Here is a 21,248-nt window from a genome sequence, read left to right on the forward strand (position 1 = left end):
GGGTTTTGGGGGAAAGGTTGCCTTCCACACAGGATAAACAGTCTTGCTTCAGTCTTTGGAAACTAATGCTGTGAGATTTACAGTCAATTGAGAGGGGCCTGCTCTGTGAGAGTCCATATTACATATTAGCATAAGTATTTCTTGTTAAATTTGTCTTTAATGAAATTTCTAGGTCCTCAGAAATGGTGAGACAATAACATTACAATCCCTCTGTGGACTTGCGGGAGAAAACATGAGGTTGGAAAGACACTATTCCCTATCTAACAAACCACCTCATAAATGTTGTTTGGTTCTTGTAATTAGATTTTTTTATTCACTTATTGATTCATTCATATTGTCACTATGATGTTAAGGGAGCATTCCTGGTGGCTTCCTTGATATTACATCTGCTATTACTCACATGCAAAACAGAGAGGAGTTAGGACTCCAGATTAATTACTCTGTTAGATATAAGTGATTCAAGATAAAGGCTGGTCTTTACAGCCACCTTGAGGACACATGGTCCCCAGTTACTGATTTTTGAAGTACACTGGAACAATCCTACTCCACTGACTGTATGTTGTGCTTACTGCTAGCCAGAAAATTGAATAACCTCAATGCAGGGGTTGGACAAAATGGCCTTTAAAGGTCCTTTCCAACCCAAACTGTTCTATAATTGTATGATTTGAGTCTTAAATGAAGTTTTAATAGAAGTTATAATTATTTAATTGTAGAGACTATAACTATATAGTTATGTCTCCTTATGTTATGCCATCTCTAAAGCTAATCTGAAATAAAAATCCCTTCATGTGATACAATCTCATAAGTCATTTGTAGCAAAGGCTCCTCCTGTCAGTTCTCTGTCTTAAACTTTGAAAAACTAAGGAAGCAATTTCCAGAGGGGGTCATAGGCTTTGTTCTCTAAACATCCTGCCATCCCTGCTGTGATACAAATTCCAAAACAATGCTCTTGGCAACTTGTGAATGGCAACTTCTGAGTGTAGGTCAATGACAAGTAGATATTGAGATGATGGTCTGTAGTCGTTTTCCAACTAATTTCATGACCTTCTGTTTTACTAATTCCCTTTGGCACCCACTAACAACCCTACACCTTCCCAGCTCAAAGTTTCAATGATGTTCTGAAGAACATACATATATTAGTAGACTTTTACTTGGAATTCAAAATTTGCTCAAGTAATTGTCCTCCCTCCTGATACCAGCCCCATATCATTACCCAAATTAGTTTTGGAAATTGTGCTGCATCTCACTGTACACTAGAATGAGAATTTGATGATGATGAAAAACTCCTGTCATTGTCCTGTTGTTTGGGAAGCTCATTAGGTGAGATACAGAGAGTGTAAGTTATCTACTTGTTTTATGGTCTTCTATAAATGATAACTTAGAATGTATAAACCCAAGTAAACTGCAGCTACACAATTTAAGCCAGGAGCACTAGAATAATTAAAAGATCTTTCCAAACTCTATTGGTAGAACAGGCAAAACCACTATAATTAACTTATCTGGGGAAGCAATCAGACAATAAAAACTGAGGCATTTTAGAGACTAATAAAGCTGGAATCTAATTACTATAATAAATCTTTAACTGCAGTTATTCCAGGACAATTTCCCTTGCAGTAAAAAGTATTCTACAGGGCTTTCTGTATGAAGTTATTGTTGGTTGGTTGGTTAGATGTTGATCATAAGAAACAACAGCAAATGATAATTTTGATTTTGGTATATATTTCTATCATTCACCTCTCTTTCACCATTAAGACTTTTGGATTTACTCAAAAGCTAGACTTGAGCAATCCTCTGACAAAACCAGAAAGAAATTTCTGCATTGACTTTCTATTAAAAAATACACTGTAACATTCTAATGTCCTATATATTTAGTTCAGAATGGCATTATGCAGCAGTTTTGGACTTTGACAACTACACTTCTGTGTTGGTCATTCTGCGCACAGCTCACAGGTATTTAATTGTAACCTGTATCAAATTTGGAAATCAATAGGTAATATGTATACTGTTATAAGCAGAGCTTGAAAGGGTGGAACTCAGCCCACCTAACTCCAGGAGACAATGCTGGAGGTGACCTAACCATGTAAGTTCTTTCTCCAGACAAGAGCTCTGTTCTCAATGGAATTTAGGGCAAATCCCTGCAGCAAAGCCCTACATTTAGTCAGAAGAAGGGCACTTTAATCTCCTCAGATTAGATCTCTACTGGTATCACAGTGGAATCCTACATATCTTCAAAGGTAAAAGCCTAGAGTGAACAGTGGTGAATGCTGACCTGTTATCAAAATGACACCAAGGGGCAGGGCCATGTGTGGAATGATATTGTCCTAAGCCTGGCTTACATGTACTTCTGTTCCTAATGCAATGCAGCTGAGTGTTCCAGCCAAACAGCATTCATTTTTACTGACATGCTTCATCATTTTTGAAAAGGGAACATTATTATTTATACACCTATGCTGAAGTTCAATATATGAAACAAACAGGTCCATAGCTGAAAATTATATTTTCATTTTCTATATCTGTTCAGCAATATAAATAAGTATTTAATACATGTCCAATATAAATCAAATTAAAAAAAAATAGGCTGCTTAATTAATTTTGGTTTTTTTTAGACTATGTGATCCAAAACAACTAAAACCACCTCAGATGGAAAGACAACTTATGGATGTGGCATGAATATCCCGCATTGCACTACCTGTGAAACCTTTTAAAGAATTAGTTCCCATATACACCTGGAATACCCATCCCATTTCAATTACTTGTTTAAATATTAAGTCTGATTACATTCTTATAGAGCAGATGAAGAATCCACCTCAATTACATATAACAGAGAAACCTTGAAGCAACTGTATGTTAGAAACAAGCTTATTTTAATTTTTATTTCTTTAGATAACTTTCCAGATAGGGGTTTTGTTAATGTCAAAGAATTTTCAGTAAGACTTTTAATAAACTTGATGAATTACTGTTGAATACTAAAATTTACATAATTATTAGGAGGACACTTTGCTAACCAAGTACTATCAAGACTGCAGCAGGAAAAATATTTAGTAGCAAGAGCTACTCAAAGCTATAAATACTTTCTGCACAGAAGCTCTTTGGAGCATGTATGTTCAAATACCACAAAACAAATGCACATCAGAATGTACTCTCAGAATCAGAAGCAAACCCTAAACCCAAGCCAAACATGAAGTTTCAAATTCCCAACTCCTCAGATTTCCAAGTTTCCTACATAGAACAGTCACAGTACAGTATATTTTATAATCCATCTCTCATCATTTTATTGTTGCATTTCATCAGGGTAATTTAAAATAAACAAATTCAATAGTACCTTATACCACTTCCTGTGACTAGGATATCTATAGCCAACCACTTTTATTGAAAGTGGAAACTTAAAACAGTTCAAACTACGAAAGAAGTTCAACAAAATTCAGCTTGTATGAAGATCACACAAGCAGTGTACCCATAAACAAAGTTCATTAAAATGCAGGGTTGTTTTTCCTGGTAGGATGAAAAATTCTAACAATTTAACCTGGAAAACAAAACTATCCGTTTTTCTACCTTATAGAAATTCTGTAATCTGCAGTGACATTTATTTAGTTGCTGTTCAAAAAGAAACAAAGCCACAAAGCACCTAGGGTAAAAAAGGGAAGTTGCTCCACTCTGTCATACTTTCAGAATCTAAAGCTCTTGCACAGGCTCTGATGAGTAATGTTGCATACTAGTATGTTTCTTACACAAGCTGGCATTTTTACCTATGACTGCTTTTTTCCCATACTGGATGGCTCTTGAACATCATTTTATTATGCTTTTCTAACAGGTCAGTAAAAGTAGCACACAATGGTGAGTTTTTTCTCCTACTATCAAATAGGTAAATCCATTGCAGTAAGATATTCCCTGCCAATAAATGGAAATGTAGGCATAATTGCCGAGCTTTCCAAGTTGTTTTGGTTGGTTTTTTTTTACTTTTTATATGTAATGCTTACATATGACATATATAATATTTAAACATAAAGTGTCTGAACTTTGCCAGTCCTAGAAACTTGAGTTTAAACCAGCAATATACAAACCCAAACCAAATAAACCATACCGAAATATTGGAAAAGTAGCATTTCTAAATACTCAAATATAAAATAACAGCCACAAAGAAAATGGAAACAGAATGAAAAAGGAGTAGAGCCACTGAATCCTTTGGCACAGGCCCTGAGGTTTCTGGGCGTTGTCAGCAACCAGCCATGAGCCCGTGAAGGAGGTTTTGCATGCTTTGTGCAGTGACAGGGAACGCATGGGGCCAGAACAAATGTCATTGCAGGGAGAGCAGATTCACAGGCTCTTCAGCAAAACCTCACTTCTTTTCCATCTAATCTGTCTCTGCACTTTCCTACCTAACCTAAGACAGACCATGCAATCATGGTCTCAACAAGGACTGATTTGCATGTCACTTGTCTCTTCACACTCAGCATAGCCGGCAGTGCTGAGCCCAGCCTCAGGGGCCAGGTAGCTCACATTGCCTCTTGCCCTCAGAGGTACAAAGAGCTTGGTGGAACTCCGACCTCCAGAATACTAATCTAGGAGTACGACACTGAATATTCTAGTCCTGAAACTGCAGGAGTTGTCACAACCATCCCATGGCTCAGTGCAATGCTACAGGCTTGGGGCAGAGTGGCTGGAAAGCTGCCCTTCAGAAAAGCACCCAGGGGTAATGGTCGACAGCAGCTGATGAGCCAGCGTGTGCCCAGGGGGCCAAGAAGGCCAATGGCATCCTGGCCTGTACCAGCATTAGTGTGGCCAGCAGGAGCAGGGCAGTTGTTGTCCCTCTGTACTCAGCACTGGTGAGGCTGCATCCAAATCCTCCACCCAAAAATGAACAAAATGTGTTCAGTGTTGAGCTCCTCACTACAAGAAAGACATTGAGGGGCTGGAGTGTGTCCAGAGAAGGTCAACGGAGCTGGGGAAGGGTCCGGAGCACAAATCTGATCAGGCAGCTGGGAGTGTTTGGGGGTGTTTAACCTGGAGAAAAGGAAGTTCAGGAAGGACCTTATTGTCCTCTACAGTGCCCTGAAAGGAGATTGTAGTGAGTGCAGTGAGGTGGAAGTTGGTCTCTTTCCACAGGTAACAAGGGACAGAATAAGAGGCCATGGCCTCAAGTTGCTCCTGGGTGGGTTTAGAGTGGATATTAGGAAAATTTTTTTCACTGGAAAGGTTGCCAGGCTGTCCTGGTGGCATTTAAAAGATGTTACTTAGGAATATGGTTCAGTGAGTGTTAGATTATGAGTTGGACTTGATGACCTTAAAGGTCTTTTCCAACCTAAACAATTCTATCATTCCATTCTGCAACCAGGTAAGATTGATTGGCATACATTGGTGCTAGCCTTGGAAACAACCAAATGTTAGCCTATAAAAGTACATACTCTCTGGATGTTTATTCAACTGCAGTTTATCTACACAAAATGTATCGGAGCAAAGCTTCACTAGTCTTTAGTCTGATTTAAATCAATCCTCCCAGAAAGCATGGTCTTGAATTTCAGAACAAAATGTTACTTTCAGACTTACCTTTTTCTGTTTTGTCTTGTTCAGTTTCTTTTTCACTTTTCCCTAGAACATTAAAAATATAATTTCATTGAAATAAATTTATGTTAACATTTTATGATAAGAAAGAGATATAAGAAAATGACAATTTATATTCAAAACATAATTGAGTAAACAGGATTTTTTGGTTTAGTTTTTATTTTTTAAAATAACCATAGATTATTTTCTTAGTTACCTATTTGGTTACTTAAAAGGTCTTTCCCTGCAGATGCTTCAAATATGACAATATTGCTTCCATCACAAAACATTTCACAGAATTTCTCCTCTATATATTTAATAAATTTTGTTGATATACACTTACAATGCAAGCTATTTTGCAAGAAACAAAATCTGTTCACTAATTAAAAGATATTGGAAACACTAGCTTAATACTCAATACATTTGGTTAAAATGTGAAAAAAAAATCAGTTGGGAACTTATTCTCATTTTTAGAAATGACTTGGGCATATGGAAGCTTTTGCCTTTTTTCAACTTTTAAAACAATGTAACAGGTGTTTTGCAAACATCTGACTGCAGAAGTAGATGTAAGTAAGCATTAAGACAGTCTGTAGAAAAGGCAAACTAAATCCTGGACAAAAATCATGTATACATATTTCATGAAGGTGGTAGATACAGAAAGATCTTCCCCTCCCAAACATTTTTTGATCCTGCCCTACTCTGTAACATAAAAAGCATCTTGCCTCGCAATTCTAACACTGTTATTGTTTCCATTTCCATTTTTTTCCCAATAAGCTTCCAATATTTCCTCCTAATAAACTCAGAGAACACTAAATAGGGAGCTCTGTTGTCTTTTTAGCTAGTTACTATCCTCTTTAACATATAGTGGTTAATTTTGAGGTATTCTTACATATATAAAAAACATTTTCTTTAATTTCCAAGTAATTTAGAGACACCTTCTCTGAATACTCAGTCTTTGCTGCTTTTTAAACTGACTGCTCAGAAGTATTATAGTGTGAATATGACATTTTAAAATGCAGAAAAACATTGCATTTTTTAAGGAGAAACTGGATTATGCACGCACATGAAATCAAATTTTTCAACAGTCTAATTTCATCCTTTACTATAGGCTGCCAACTGCTATTCCTGAATGTATGGACACTATAACTCTAATTTATATTCAGTACAAGGCAGAATAAGCATTAACTTGATTATATGGTAAATTAAATAAATATGGTCATGCTGAAAGTCATTCACCTCTTCAATTACATCATGAGATCTAGATTGTCAATTAAATTGCAAGAAATGACAAAAGATCTATAGGGTGAATTACATACTAGGAACAATTATTACTGTAGCAGTGTATTAATGAAAGCACTGTGCACTACTTCCTAAAACCCTGGCTACTGCATTTTTTTGCACATATCACACAATCAATAAAATGGTCATATGTTCTCCAAAACACTACATTTTAAAAAGAGCAACAATGCAGCACCAGATGAAATAATAGTTTAGTTTTACAGTTTTCACACAAACCAGTTCATATACTCATATTTGTATTTTTACCACCTTGCATTACCATGACACATCACGCTAGTTAGCCACCCATTTTCCATGTATTCTCTCCTTTATCAGCAGCACTTGAGATTCTCACCTGGCCCTCTTCTCATTCTAGGTCACTGGATAACCTGCTTCCACACCTTGTCCAATCTTGGACATTCATATTATTTCTGCGACTTCTATGTCATTAGAGGAACAACAATGTATATGACCTCACCACTCTAAAGCCTGCTCCCATCTCCCATTTCTTGTCTGGCTTGACGTATCTTTATTCCTGAGACTCATGCAACATATAACCTACAGCCCTCTATAGCTATTTATGCACTAGAATCAGTTCTCCAAACTCTCAGACTATTTTCAACCTGCATTCTGCAAGATTAGTTGCCATTGACTTCACCAAAGCCTCTCCAATGATCTTTAAATACTCCCACTTTTCCTCCTATGTAGCTGTCTGGAAATTCATCGCAACTTGATCTTGTTAGCTCTGAAGCTAAGAATTCACACTTCACTAAGAATTCACTTCAGCATCATATTCAGCACATATTGCTTTGTTCCTTCCACACTGATCCCTAGCATATTTCAATGGTGCAAAAGGTTTTAATTATGCTATTTCTGACAAAGGCTTAAAAATGTGCTCTCTCAAAGAAAGGGATATGATAATAAATCTCGAGACTATTTTTTCATCAACTTAAACCAACTGTAGCCTAAGCAAACAAACAAAAAAATCTTAGCTCTTCAAACCACTCTTATCCTTTATGCAATGTCTTCATTTCCAGCAAAATAATTCAAGATGAAAATGACTGACAAAACAGCTTTAGCTAATCTCTGTAGGCTAGGAGTGCTATCACTACATAACAAGGCACCAGGGACTCCCATGCAGGTTTCTACCAGGGAGGATAAATTTATTTTTCATATTACAACTAAATGTTTGACGGCATATGAGAACGACCCAAGTCACAATTAAAAATGTGCTTCAGACCTTGTAGATTTTATATGAATCTCAATCAACACTATAAATTCACAATACAATTTATTTAGAGATATGTAATTTTTGAAACATTTAAAATTACAAATGATGCTCAGTAAGATCATTACCTTTTTCAGTATCTTTACTATGTGAAATCTTAGCTATTTTCTTTACTTCCTAGAAAGAAGTGCCATGATATGGTAATTTTTCAATTACAGAGAATGTTAGAAAGTCACTTAAACTGTAGTAAATTGGCAGTATTAAAATACAACTTTAGTATGCTACTCTTTGCTTACTGGTATTTCTTCCTGGGATTTCCAAAAAAAAGGAACTGAATCCAAGATTTCATAGATTCACTGACATATAACAAGTGGCTACGTTGCAATGTGAAAATACTAAGGAAAAGGTAATCTTCTGACTTTTTCTTAAACTACTATTCAGCAATACCAGACCATTAAAGCTATGGAAGTGTCTGAAAACTGAAAAGGTCAAGGAAGATTTTTGCTTTCACAGAATTGCATGACCTTATCAGATTTCTCGTTTAAACTATGGACCATAACCATAATATTCTGTATGCAAAACAGATATATCACTTTTCCCAGACATTTGTGTTTGTGAAGAAGTGCTATCACATCCATTATGAGTTACAAACAGAAATGATGTTTCATGGAAAAAATTCAGGCCTAGCTGGTTGCAGAATGTCAATACTCCAAAAAGACAATCACGACACAATTACAGAAGACACAGACCTTAGCATAGCACCCATTTCCTTCACATAACAGCAGCCAGAAATAAAATTAATTTATTTTACTTGCTACTTGCCCCTTGTGAACAATACTTTCAAATACATTTTTTAATATTCAAATTCACAATTAAAAAGCATATTAATTAGTGGCTGAGTCAAATATTTATCCCTATACCTAATATTTAATACATTTGGGAATAAATAATGACACTAGAACGACAAAGATATTCTTCTGTGTTTTATTGCAGCCAAACATTAAAATGGTTTAAATATACATATTTTTAATAGTCCACTTGACCTTGCTTAGCTTGGCATTTTTTTGTAAACATGAAGCACGTAAAATCACATACCCAGTTACAAAATACTAAAATTCAATCACAGCGTAATATACTCTCACAGTCCCATAATTCTACAAATAGGCTGCCACTGTTATATAAAAAGTCCTCCATTCACCATTCTAAAATAATTCTCAAGATACCTCACAAAATATGGCTTTGTAAAAATTATTGCTCTGCAATTCACAATCACAGGTAATTTTACTAGAATATCCCATCCCAAAACACATCACAGTCTAAGAGTATTATTGCTTTCCTGAAAAGTCTAAAGATATCACTTTGGGACATCTGTATTTGTTGATCAGATGTAACATATGTCAGTCTTACTGACAACCCAAACCCAAAAAAAGGGCAAGCATATATGATGCCCCTTTCACTACAAATGTAAGCATCTAAAACCCTGACTTCAAAACAGTGTTACAGAAATTGAAAGCCTTCCTGTAAACCAAAAGGCAACCAACTGTTAGGGTTACCAAATTGGTTTTTCTTTTTATAAATTTATCTTACTTTATTTCTCCTAAGCTCCTGCAACAGGCTTGGCAACTTCCTAAAATCACAGCAATTATTCCTGAGCCAAAAAAGAACACATGCAAAATATCAAAGAATAAAATATGTCTTCGTAATTGTGGAACAGCAGCACAGAACAGGTAAGAAGCACACCTGTTATATTCAAATTCTAAATCACTCAGTACCTAAATTTCAGATGTACCATTTTTAAGAGCATTCATAACTGTAGGTCCTAAATTCTGACATCATATTTTTTTACGGTTGAATTTCCAAATACTTTTTCAAAATAAAATTTGCAAATCGAGTGTTTATGCAAATTTGACTTTTAAAGTAACTTACAGAATATGAAACTTATTAAAGCTAGCTTTGAGATCATTATAGGTAGGAGAACCAAAATGGAATAATTTTACTGAATTCAACCTGATTCCAGCAACTCAGTCTTGTTGCAATCTCCACTGATTCCCTGTCAGGCTAGCATCTAGTCTCTTGACATTTTTGCTTGAAAAATTCAGATGAGCATAAATAAAAAGTGGTAACTCATACATAACAGGTTTTTGAAAATTCTAATTTTGTAATCTGGTCTTTTACAAGAATGAATTAAACACAAATTTTATACCTTGTTAGGGTATTTTAAAAGTCACCTGAAATTCATGTCGTTAACTGTTGACATAACATCAGTGCAAAGAGATATAAGTCAAACTTCACAGCATAGTGTGTGCCTGATTAGTGTTTTTTAATAAAATGCAATTAGGCTGTATTCTATATCAGCAGTTATGAAACATTTAAAAATTCATAACATCATATGTTTCATTTGACCAAACTGCTCTGTACATACTGTATGAATCCACAACAAAAGATATATATTAAAATCTGAAAAAAATGTACCTGCTGCTATGTTATAAATAGAATATTAACAGTTGCTTAAACAGTACATGAAATGCAGCTCTAAGCTGTAACTTTGTCACAAACACAGAAGAAAAATAATCAATTCACTAAACTTGACCAAGGGAAAAAAAATATCAGACAGGAATGTAAACTAAACATCCAAGTGTTAAAAATGCTTACTAAAATGACAGTTGGCTAAAACCCATTTACAACATCTTAGTGTTCATTCCCCAAACCCTGAACTGCTTGGTAATTACATCATAAGGTCTATTTCAACCATCTGCTCCCCTTTTGTAGCGTATGGTTAGGACTGGTCCTCCTGATGTAGGGACTTTTCTTTTGAAGCTTTAAGTATCTGAAAAAATAAGGGGAAATCTATATTAAAGGACCAACCAAAACACAACTCCTCTAAAACAACAACAAAAAAATCTTAAATGCTAAAAAATGCAACTTTGTATCAGACTAGTTAATATGAAAAAGCTATTATTTCTAAGAGCTACCTTAATGAATGTTCACAAAGTTGCTGTATAAGGTGGGAAACAAACTTTTAAGTATTTTTCTAGGCAGTAAATTTTTTATTACCATATGGCACTTTATTTACCTTGTAAAGAATATCTAGGCCATGCCACAAATGCATTTAAACATTTTTAATTTTGGTTTTGGTTTGGTTTTCAGTGTTGGTTTGATTTTGGGTTTTATTTGTTAAAGTCAAAGGCAACTGGAAAAGAGGAGCCAGGGAATGAGGAAGGGTCAAGGTTCTAAAGTGGAAATTTCTCTACATATAAGGGGTTTCAGCAGTTGGTAAAATAAATGTAGAGTTATAAAAATGGCAAGGATACAAGGCAAAGGGGAGGAGTGGAGCAACCCTTAGATATTTTAAATCTAAACACAAACAAGCACATACAGAAAATAATGGTATCCCCTAAACCTGCAATGTCCCTAAAATATGTGTCCAACAAGTACCACTCTATCACAACCACTGCAATTTATGTGTCAGTGTAAAGCAGGATTAGCCAGAAAATACAAATCAGTAATATTTCAATCTAGTTTATCAAATCATTAGTTTATAAAGTCCATTCGTTTATAAAAGTGCAGATTATAACAGCAGAAGTATCCTACATCTGGAAAAGAATACTGGCAGTAATTTCAGAAGTAAACTCAGAGAATTGGAAATCTGGACTTACAGGTACCTAAGGATGTACTTGACTAGTGTGAACTTTCTTGTGATATGTCCTGAAGTCAGCAAAAAACTTTTGACTTGCACTCCAGCATATTCAAATCCCACACCCAGTGTTTTCCCTGGTGATATGAGAATGTTCCTAACAGCTAAATTCAATCTCTGAGCTATCTCCTGCTTTCTTTCCAAAAAACTAGCTATGTTTTAGCTAAAAACCAAACAACTGCTCCAAACTGGATACAAACTGGTGCCACCATGCTTCAAATGCAGCTGCATAATTTAAACTACTGAAGAATAAGGATTACATAGTGACATTTCTGAATTTCTTTTACACTATCTGAAGTTATGTTTGCCACTGCTTAGTACAGGAAATATTAGCTTCGAACAACTGATGAAATAAAATCAAACAAAGAAGAAAGTCTCCTGACAACAAAATCTCCCATACTGAATCCTCCATCACAAAGAAGATATAAAAGAAACCCAGAAAACGTGAATGTCATAATTTGAGAGGAAAATTTGAGAGTAATGTTGCTTTCAAAATGAAACATTCACATTTAAAAAACCCACGTAAATATACTTAATAGCAGAAGAACTAATAATTTAATAAAATTTTATTTATTGCCAATAGTTTATGTCTTCTGTTTCTTTTGTCAATTTCCCAAAATGCTACTTGAACTTCATGTGCTGAAACAATAAGATTTTTAGAAAAAGTTATAAATACTAGTTCTTCTGCCTTCAGAGTCGTTCCCACATAACTACACAAATTATAAGGATTTTTAACTTAGTGCAGTGCTCAATTTTGTGCTCAGATTGTGATCAAATTATTTTCATTTTCTACTTCCTAAACAAAGGATCACGAACATTGTATTACATCTAATAATTACCTGTTTTTAATAACTGTAATAAGTGTCTTTAAAACACATTTTGATTGATTCTCTCACTTTTTCCCTATGAAGAGAAGAAGAAAATATTTCCTTCCTTCCAGTGCTGCTGCTACTATGTGTTTCCAAAAGCTATGCCATGATAGATGTCAAGATAATTTTGTGATTTAAATGGTGTGTTGCACTAATTTTGAAAACAACCACAGGTAAAAAAAGAATAAATCTAAAAGATTCAGTCAGAAATACCTACAATTTCCAAGTAGAACAAGCTATTTCTCATTCTAGCAGTGTTTGAAAATGGCAAGGAGTCTCTCGGTATCAGAATGGAACAAAAGTAGAGTGGATAACTAGGTTCAATTCCACCATCTTATTTGCAAATACATCTGCAATTAGAGGAGTGATCATTGCCCTCCACTTGGCATTGGGGAGGCTTTATCTCGAAACCTGTGCTCAGTTTTGGGCCCCTCACTGCAAGAAGGACACTGAGGTGCTGCAGCTTGTCCAGAGAAGGACAGAGCTGGGGGTGGGTCTGGAGCACAAGTCTCATAAGGATCAGCTGAGGGAGCTGGGGTTGTTTAGTCTGGAGTCAAGGAGGCTCAGGAGGAACCTTACTGCTCTCCAAAAATGTCTGAAAAGAGGTTGTAGCCAGGTGAGGGTCAGCCTCTTCCACCAAGTAGCAAGAGACAGTTTGAGAAAACAGTGCTGAGTTGCACCTGGAGAGATTTAAATAAGTTGTGAGGAAAAATTTCTTCTCCAAAAGGGTGGTCAAGCATTGGAACAGGCTGCCCAATGAAGAGGTAGAGTCCCCAGACTGGAGGCATTTAAAAGATGTGCAGATATGACACTTGGGGACATGGTTTAGTGGTGGACTTGCCAGTTTTAGGTCTAAAGCTGGACTTGACTTTAAGGGTCTTTTCCAATCTAAATGATGTTATGATTCAAAATGGCATATTTCAAAATCCACCACTACTATATAAAACACCTAAGTTGTTTATATTTTTTGGTGAAGGTAGAAAAATTAATTTACAGCTGCAAGATTGAGCCATTACAGTATTAAAATTATTATTTTAAAATTTAAAATTATTATATTTAAAATTACAATACAAAACCCAATAGAAATATGGTCCAAAACCCCATGATTTCAACTTGGCACTTCTATGCTGAACTGAACTTCAAAATAGCGTGTGTAATTCAAGAAATCATCTCAATATCCTCAACTGACATTGTGTGGTGGAATTATCTACTGTTGAAATTTTGTAATACTTCTTTAAGGGCCTTTTTGTAATTTTAACTTTAAAAAGCAACCTCTTCTGAGAGAAAACATCTTTTCCTCTTCTCCAGTTCCAACTTGATGCATAACAAACTGAGTGAAGATTACCTTTGCTGAACTGCTTGCCCATACTGTCAAAGATAGCTACTGTTTGTTTCTACACTGATTATAAGCTTTGGTTAAGAATACCTCATGTTCATTATGAAACAAAACACTTTCAGTTAATGCATCTATTAAATAATAGCTATGGCTTCAACTTTCCAACACACCACATGGCTGTTGTGATAAACAGCTTGGAAAGACCTTGCAGACAACACAGTTATGCACCAATAGGAGCATTTCAAACTCCTCAGCTAAGGTTCAGCACACAAACTGAAACATGAACTAAACCATGCCTCCAATCTGTACTGGACAACCACAAAAGGCCTCCTGTGCTTTCTTCACTTCTCTGGCTACTTTTGGCATGACTAAGAACCAAATACAAATAGTCTAAGGAAAAAAAAACAAACAACCAACAATGCACAACTCTGAGCACCACATCTTGTAAGAGCTCCTGCATAGTACAAAGAATAACTAACCCAGAAAGGGGGTTCAGGCTAACCAACACAAAACAAGAATACAGCTGTTAGAGGTCTTGGATTGCAGCTTCTCTGATGTACTGCCCTGAGATACAACTCTGTGTTCCACTCAACACAACTAGTTTGGTAAAACAAGCAAATAAGCAACTAACATACTTAACTCCAAGAAATGTAACAATATGCAGTTCTTGAATTTAGAAACCACTTATCTATGCTAAAATGGTTTTGGTAAAATCCATGTCTACTACTGCCAGGCAACAGATGGAAAAACTGGAAGTGCTCTTGTTCTTAAAATCAGTTATGCCAAGAAAAATGTGATGGCATGACAAAACAGTCCCTGTTTCCAGATCCGTGCCCAAAGAACGTGCCACAGTCAGATTCCAACAGACCCGACTGACACACAGAGAAGTAACACTATCATTGTCCACGATAATTGCCCTGGAGAGGAAGTACACGCACATTGAGACCTGAAATTGTTGCACTTCCCTTTCAAAAGTATTCAGTTCTATCTGAAATCATTAAAAATAAATTCTAAATTAAAACTACCTAGCTTATTTGGAATGCTTTCATATAATCCAGTAATTATCATTGGCATTTATCAAGTATAACAGAAAAATTATTGCTTCTAAACCAAGAAGCAACTTTGACAATAGTGATATCCCTTTGCAAAGTAATTTGATTACTAATTTCCATGTAGTTACAGCTTCAGTTTTTTAGGAAAAAAAACCAAGCATCCAATATTGACTTACCTACTTGAACATCATCTGAATAATCTTCAGCTTTAACAGGTTTTTCTGTAAATGAAAAATGTAAATATAATTCAAACTCAACCACTTCCCAAATATTTACAAAAAGCCCCCTTTTATTTTTCCACAGTGACCTATTAAGACTGCTCTGTAATACTACTTTTGCAGAAGTGGGATGCAAACTTCTTTGGCTAAATTTTTCCAAGGATAAGACTCATACTTAAGTAGGCCAATATTGTAAGACCACACAGTTTCAAAAATGATACTTCAAATTTCTGAAACTATACTATCCAAAGCACACATATCCCAGTTTCACATGCTACTACAGTATGGGCTTAGAAAACATCCATATATACCTATTATGTTTCTAGGTGTAACTGTGAAATACTTGACTTCAAAATTCAGTTACTTTTATTTCTATATGTATGTTTAAAGTAGACATGTCACACATCACTGAAGTCTGCACACATGCTTGAAAGGACACAAGCTCACCAGAAAAAATTCACAATAGCCAGGATGCTGGTTGTAAATAATAGGAAGATTTGAAGAGGGTAAATACTGTCTCTGATTTGGGAAGCCCATAAATAAAGAGCTCAATGCTTAGGAGACACTCCACTTTATTCCTTACATATACCCTCTTTCCTGAGTATGCACACCTGACTGGCTGGTGGAAAACAGAGCATGGAAAAGAAATTTTCAGTTCCATCATATAACCAGATACGGTCATTTTTATCGGTACCAGCTTTTCTGTAAAAAAGCACTCTTGACTTCTGAAACTGAAGAGTGCTTTCTAAGCCATTAAATATGTCATTAAAAAGTCCAAGATGCTAGATTCCAAAAACACAGATATGTTTCTCCTTGAAAGAAAATAGCTGTAGAAAAAGTTATTAATGTATTTTTACCGCAGCATAGAATCCTATTCCATAGTATTTATCATTCCCAATTAATAATTTTTAAAGTAGCAAAGGCATGGAAAACACAATTTACAAACCTGATTCCTCTGGTTCAATGGCCACATCATCTTCTGTTTGCTTACTTTCTATTCCTAGACAGAAAAGAAGTGTTGATAGTTATTCACATTACATTCATAATTTTGTTTTTATTTCCTAGCAGCCACGCATTTGAATTAGTATCAAACAAAAAGGAAGACTTAAATTACAAACTAACAAGTTCAGTTAACTAAAGAGTAGGAAAAATGGTACTAATTGCATTTCACATCCAAAAGTTTACCTACTAGGACTTCTACTGCACACACTGGAAGGTTTTTAGTTACAATTGTTGTTTGAGTGAAACAATGTAGGTTATCCCTTTGAATTATACAAGAATACATTTTTTAAATAGAAAACCTAAATAAACATAGAATCAAATCCTGCACATAGTGCTCAGGCTAAACTGCTTAGATGACTTTGCTCTAGCTGACTCAACCAACATCATGCTTGAGAAAAACTTAAACAAAATTTTTAACATCTTAGAGCAGATCTTTAAATTACATTTAACACAGTACTCATTTAAAATTCTTCAAGAACAATACAGCAAACAAAAATTTACAACATAACCTTTCTGAGTAGCAATGTGGGAAATTACCAGAGAGCTCAATTTGAGCAATGGAATAAGCACTTCATAAGAATGCCATGAAGTTTAACAAGGCCACGTACAAGATCCTGCACCAGGGTCAGGGCAACCTCCAATATCAACAAACATTGGGGAAAGAAGAGATTGAGAGCATCCCTTTGGAGAATGACTGGGATATTCTGGTGGATAAAACACTGGATATGAGCCAAAAGTGTACACCTCCAGCCCAGAAGGCCAGCTGCATCTGTGGATGCATCTAAAGAGGAGTCTCTCCCCAGATACCCTACAGAGTGCTGCATCCAGCTCTGGAGTTTTTAGCTCAAGACAGACATGGAACTGTTAGAACAGGTTCAGATGAGGCCCATGAAGATGATCAGAGGGCTGGAGCAACTCTCCTAGGAAGGCAGGCTGACAGGCTGGGACTGTTCAGCCTGGACAAAAGAAGACCCCAGTGAGACCCTACCGCAGCCTTTCAATAAGGGATCTTGTAAAAGAGATGGAGAGAGATTTTTTTACTCATACCTGTAGCAACAGCACAACAGATTTTGAAGTGAAAAAGGGGAGGCAGAGATTGGACATAAGGAGACTTTTTATGAGAGTGTGGTGAGTCACTGGAACAGGTTGACCAGCACAGTAATGGGTGCTCCATCCCTGGAAGTGTTTAAACTCAGGCTGGACTAAAGTCAGAGCTTTGAACGAGCTGACTAAGAATAAGATGTCCCTAGACATGGCAGGGAATTTGAACTAGATGATCTTCAAATATCCCTTCTATATATTCCACTATTCTATTCTCAGCTGTGTTTTTGTTTATTTTTTTTAATATATTAATAAGTATAAATTGAAGAAAAAAGCTTTTTCAAGCTATAAAATTTCATACCTGAGAGGTCTTTAACAATATCAAAATCTTCATTAACTTCCTCTATAAGTATAAAAAGGAAAATGCATAATCAGCTTGGATTTTTTTAACCTGTTTTTCAAACATAACTATTTCATCAAAACACTAAGATCACAATTATAATTATAAAATATATACCTGTGGCTTTATTCACCTCCTTTGGAACGTCCTCAAAAGCTAAGAAAACATTCCATTCAGAGCAAGAATGATTTCAAGCCCTCAAGCGATGAAACTTACACACTACACAAAAGAACACAACTAGCAGGTAGACATGTTTACCTGACATTAACAAGCAGACACTTTGATGAATTCCAGGGGAAAGATACACCTTAAATATTCTTTTCTGTTTCACTAAATAGCTCTTCTATTCATCAGCTAGTAATTTCAATTGTACTTTTTCAACAATTGTTGCCTGGATTATGATACAATAACTGAAATTTTAAAACCGCTTCTTAATCTTTACAAATACATTCAAGTACTCCCATGTTCTTGCTTTGCAGCACCAACTCCATCTCCTAGACATAGGGAAAACCAACCAAAAAACCTGCATAGCTATAAACTTCAAAAGTCTTATTTGGATAAACAGGCAATTCATTTGTGAGTCCTAATTTCCTTCTTGAAGCACAACAAAGAAACTCTACAACTTAATGGATTCTACAGAAAAAATAATTTCTTTTTGTTTTCTCTTAATATGGCACTTTTAAAATTCATTTGACTGTCCTCTTAAGATTATGATAACAAAGGTGACAAAACAGATTGTTACCATTTATTTACACTAGAGAACTTCTTGGCTTCCTTCTAAACTAAATGATAGTGAGTTTTCTTCAGTCAGCTGTCTGAGATGACCCTCAGAAGAGCAGGTATTTCAAGACAACAAAGTATACAGAACTCAGAGAGAATCTGCAGACAAATAATTTGAAATTGCTTCTACTAATTAGACAAATGCACCAGCAAGAAGTCTGCATCAAAGCACTGACAGCCTGTACACTTTGAATGATCTTACACACTGGTTGCAGGATCAGGAGGAGGGCTCATTTCAAGAAGCAGTGTCTGTGATGAACTATTGTGGTCCAGCTGTTCACTAAAAGCCTCAGACACCCCACTCTGTGTTATCTGAGACCTTCAAGATGAATCCTCAAGGATGGCATATTAGAACAAAGTTTCTCAGGTCACAGTAAAAATCTGACCTCATAACAACACAGGCTGTAATGAACCTTTGCCATAACTGGCAATGGCATGACTGAAGCTCACACACAGATTGTGTATTTCAATATATATAAACAGCAAGACTAAGTCTACTATCTTTATGCTAAATTGCCTAAAATATTTTATATATATATATATATATATAGGTATATACCTGTATCTTGAGTCTCAGTCTGCTTTTCATGTTTTGGTTCTGAAAGGAAAGAAAAATAAAGCTCCTGGGTGGTTGATACGCACAAAGTATTCTAAAAATTTGGTTAAACATACAGTTATTTTGTTAATGACAAAAGCAAAGGCCTTAAAAAAAACTTTCCCTGGTTTGGGGGAATAGATACATGAAGCCTTTCTGGAGCTTGCAGTAGAAATTCTACATTAAAAACCCCAAACCATATGTGTACATATTGCTGAAATTTCAAGACTTTCTATCACAGAGATGAAATTTTGAAAACAATTATAACAAATCTATCACTCAGAAGAGTTGTTACAATTCTTCTACATTCTTAATCTTTGCATAGATTTAATCTTTGCACTGTCTAATTTTTGTAATTCTGAAGAAGAAGCAGATCAAGAATATTCATTATTTAATTTTAGATAATGTCTGAAAATAGACAAAATGCTATCCATTGTCTGAATTTTCAATATACACTTACTGTGAATTTTAGACTGAAAAAGATTCATTCAGTTTGGATAATTAAATTGTCTAACAGGTACTAATCCTCATCTGAAAAAGGCCATTTACATAACACTAAGAAAAACAAAAAAAAAAGTCTACCTTTATATTATCATTGTATCATTTAAGATTTGTTGTATGTTACTAATGGTTGTGTGGCTCTCTCCATACTCCTTTGAAAAAGAGTTCTTATAGAATATCCTTAAAAAAACATCCAGAACTCTTTCTTTCTAATGAAAATCTCAAGGTTGCTTTCTTTCTCTAGTTTCATGGCCAGAAAATGTAGGAAACTCTTCAAACTGGAAATTATGTACAATAACTGAGTTCTTGTATTCCAAATGCTATGATCAATCATTTACAGCCTCCTGTGGGCACTTATTTCCACTAAAGAATTTTTAACATTAGCAATAACCTCAGTGATGTGATTACACTGATCCTATTAGAGCAGTTCCTGATGTGAATTAATAACCAAGCCTCACAAAGCCAGAGTCACAAAAAAAACTGGACTGCTCTGGCCAGCAATCATCTTGCACTGTCTTTAGCTTTGAGAACTCTAGAAAGCACCAGGATTGAAGAAAATATTTCACCAGAAAAAAAAGAGGGGAAACGTCATAGAAATGGGGAAGAGAAATTGACTCAAAGCAGTACTTCTGCTGATTTCACAGACAACTGCATCTGAAGGCTTTTATGTGAATCTTCTTGTGGGGTTCAACTGCAGTTTTGGAGCCCATGCCAAAACCACAAGCTTCACATTTGAGAGCACGGATTTCAGATCTCCACTATGGCTTCCAAGCATTCTTTCACTTCAGAAAAACGGAACCAAAATCGCTCTTCCCCAAAAACAAAGTAAAGCTGTTTCACTTTCAATCCAACCAAAACCATGTCAAAAGGTACAAGAAAGATGGGCTTAGAGACAAAAGCGATGAAAAACAGGTGCAACTGCTAAAATGGTGTCTAGCACATGAACATGAACATGCCCTGAAACTCCATGGACTGCACTCAGACTGAACTGAGAAGGAAAAAAATGGTGTGTGACAGAAAGGCAGCCTCATCTCACTGGTCTTTTTCTTCTCCACTGCTCCAGGCTGGAGCTCTGAAATAAAATTCCTCTAAAAAGTACAAAGGATGCATTGTGCTTTCTCTCACAACCAGAATGCCTTCAAGGTGGAACTTAAAAGCAAGGTAAAATTATGTTGTGAAAAGGCAAATTTTATCAAGAGGAAAGCAGTTTTCCATGGATTATGTTGAACTGTGGAAATAATCTACTACATAAAGAAGCCTGACAATTTAATAGCCAAGAATAATAGTTTTTTTTTGACAGTCACATGCTACCTTACAATTTCCTTTTGAGAAAAAGAATGGAAGTTCCTATTCTCCTTATTGTCCAAATCAGAGGAGTGGCAAGAATAAAGAAAGTGTAGGGGGATTTATCTGATACTATTTAAAACTCTCATTACAGTCCAGAGAGGCACTGCTGCCTCCTGAAGTAAATGAATCACTGTATTTTTGTGAGTCACAAAATAGAGTGATTCACTGTTATTGTGTCGGGGTGCCAGAAGAGACTGCAGAATATTAAATGCTTTTGGAACTGATTTTAAAAAAAGCTGATGCAATTTACTTTGTGACCTTCCTGATCAACTTTGTCAAAAAGGAGATGCAGATGTCTCTTCACAAGGGCATGGAAGCATTTTCTGTTTGTGTTACCACTACATATGAAAGAGCATGAAAAGTAAAGAT

General features: G+C 35.6%; 1 protein-coding gene across 6 annotated transcripts in view; it reads right to left on the minus strand.

Annotated features, from left to right (window-relative positions):
• ASPH (aspartate beta-hydroxylase) overlaps positions 1–21,248 on the minus strand; it is a 110,814-nt gene that overhangs the window by 42,148 nt on the left and 47,418 nt on the right. For 4 of the 6 annotated variants that reach the window (XM_058019436.1, XM_058019412.1, XM_058019455.1 and 1 more), the window contains 5 exons: positions 18,996–19,034; positions 17,618–17,659; positions 16,160–16,213; positions 15,172–15,216; positions 5,545–5,586 (listed from right to left, as the gene is read on the minus strand). In XM_058019436.1, the coding sequence (XP_057875419.1) occupies positions 5,545–5,586; positions 15,172–15,216; positions 16,160–16,213; positions 17,618–17,659; positions 18,996–19,034 (222 nt within the window). The remainder of the gene's footprint in view (positions 1–5,544; positions 5,587–15,171; positions 15,217–16,159; positions 16,214–17,617; positions 17,660–18,995; positions 19,035–21,248) is intronic. The other 2 variants (XM_058019421.1, XM_058019445.1) reach the window with 2 other exon arrangements.

Source organism: Melospiza georgiana, chromosome 1 (assembly GCF_028018845.1).
Source record: "Melospiza georgiana isolate bMelGeo1 chromosome 1, bMelGeo1.pri, whole genome shotgun sequence".
In the NCBI taxonomy this organism is placed as follows: Eukaryota; Metazoa; Chordata; class Aves; order Passeriformes; family Passerellidae; genus Melospiza; species Melospiza georgiana.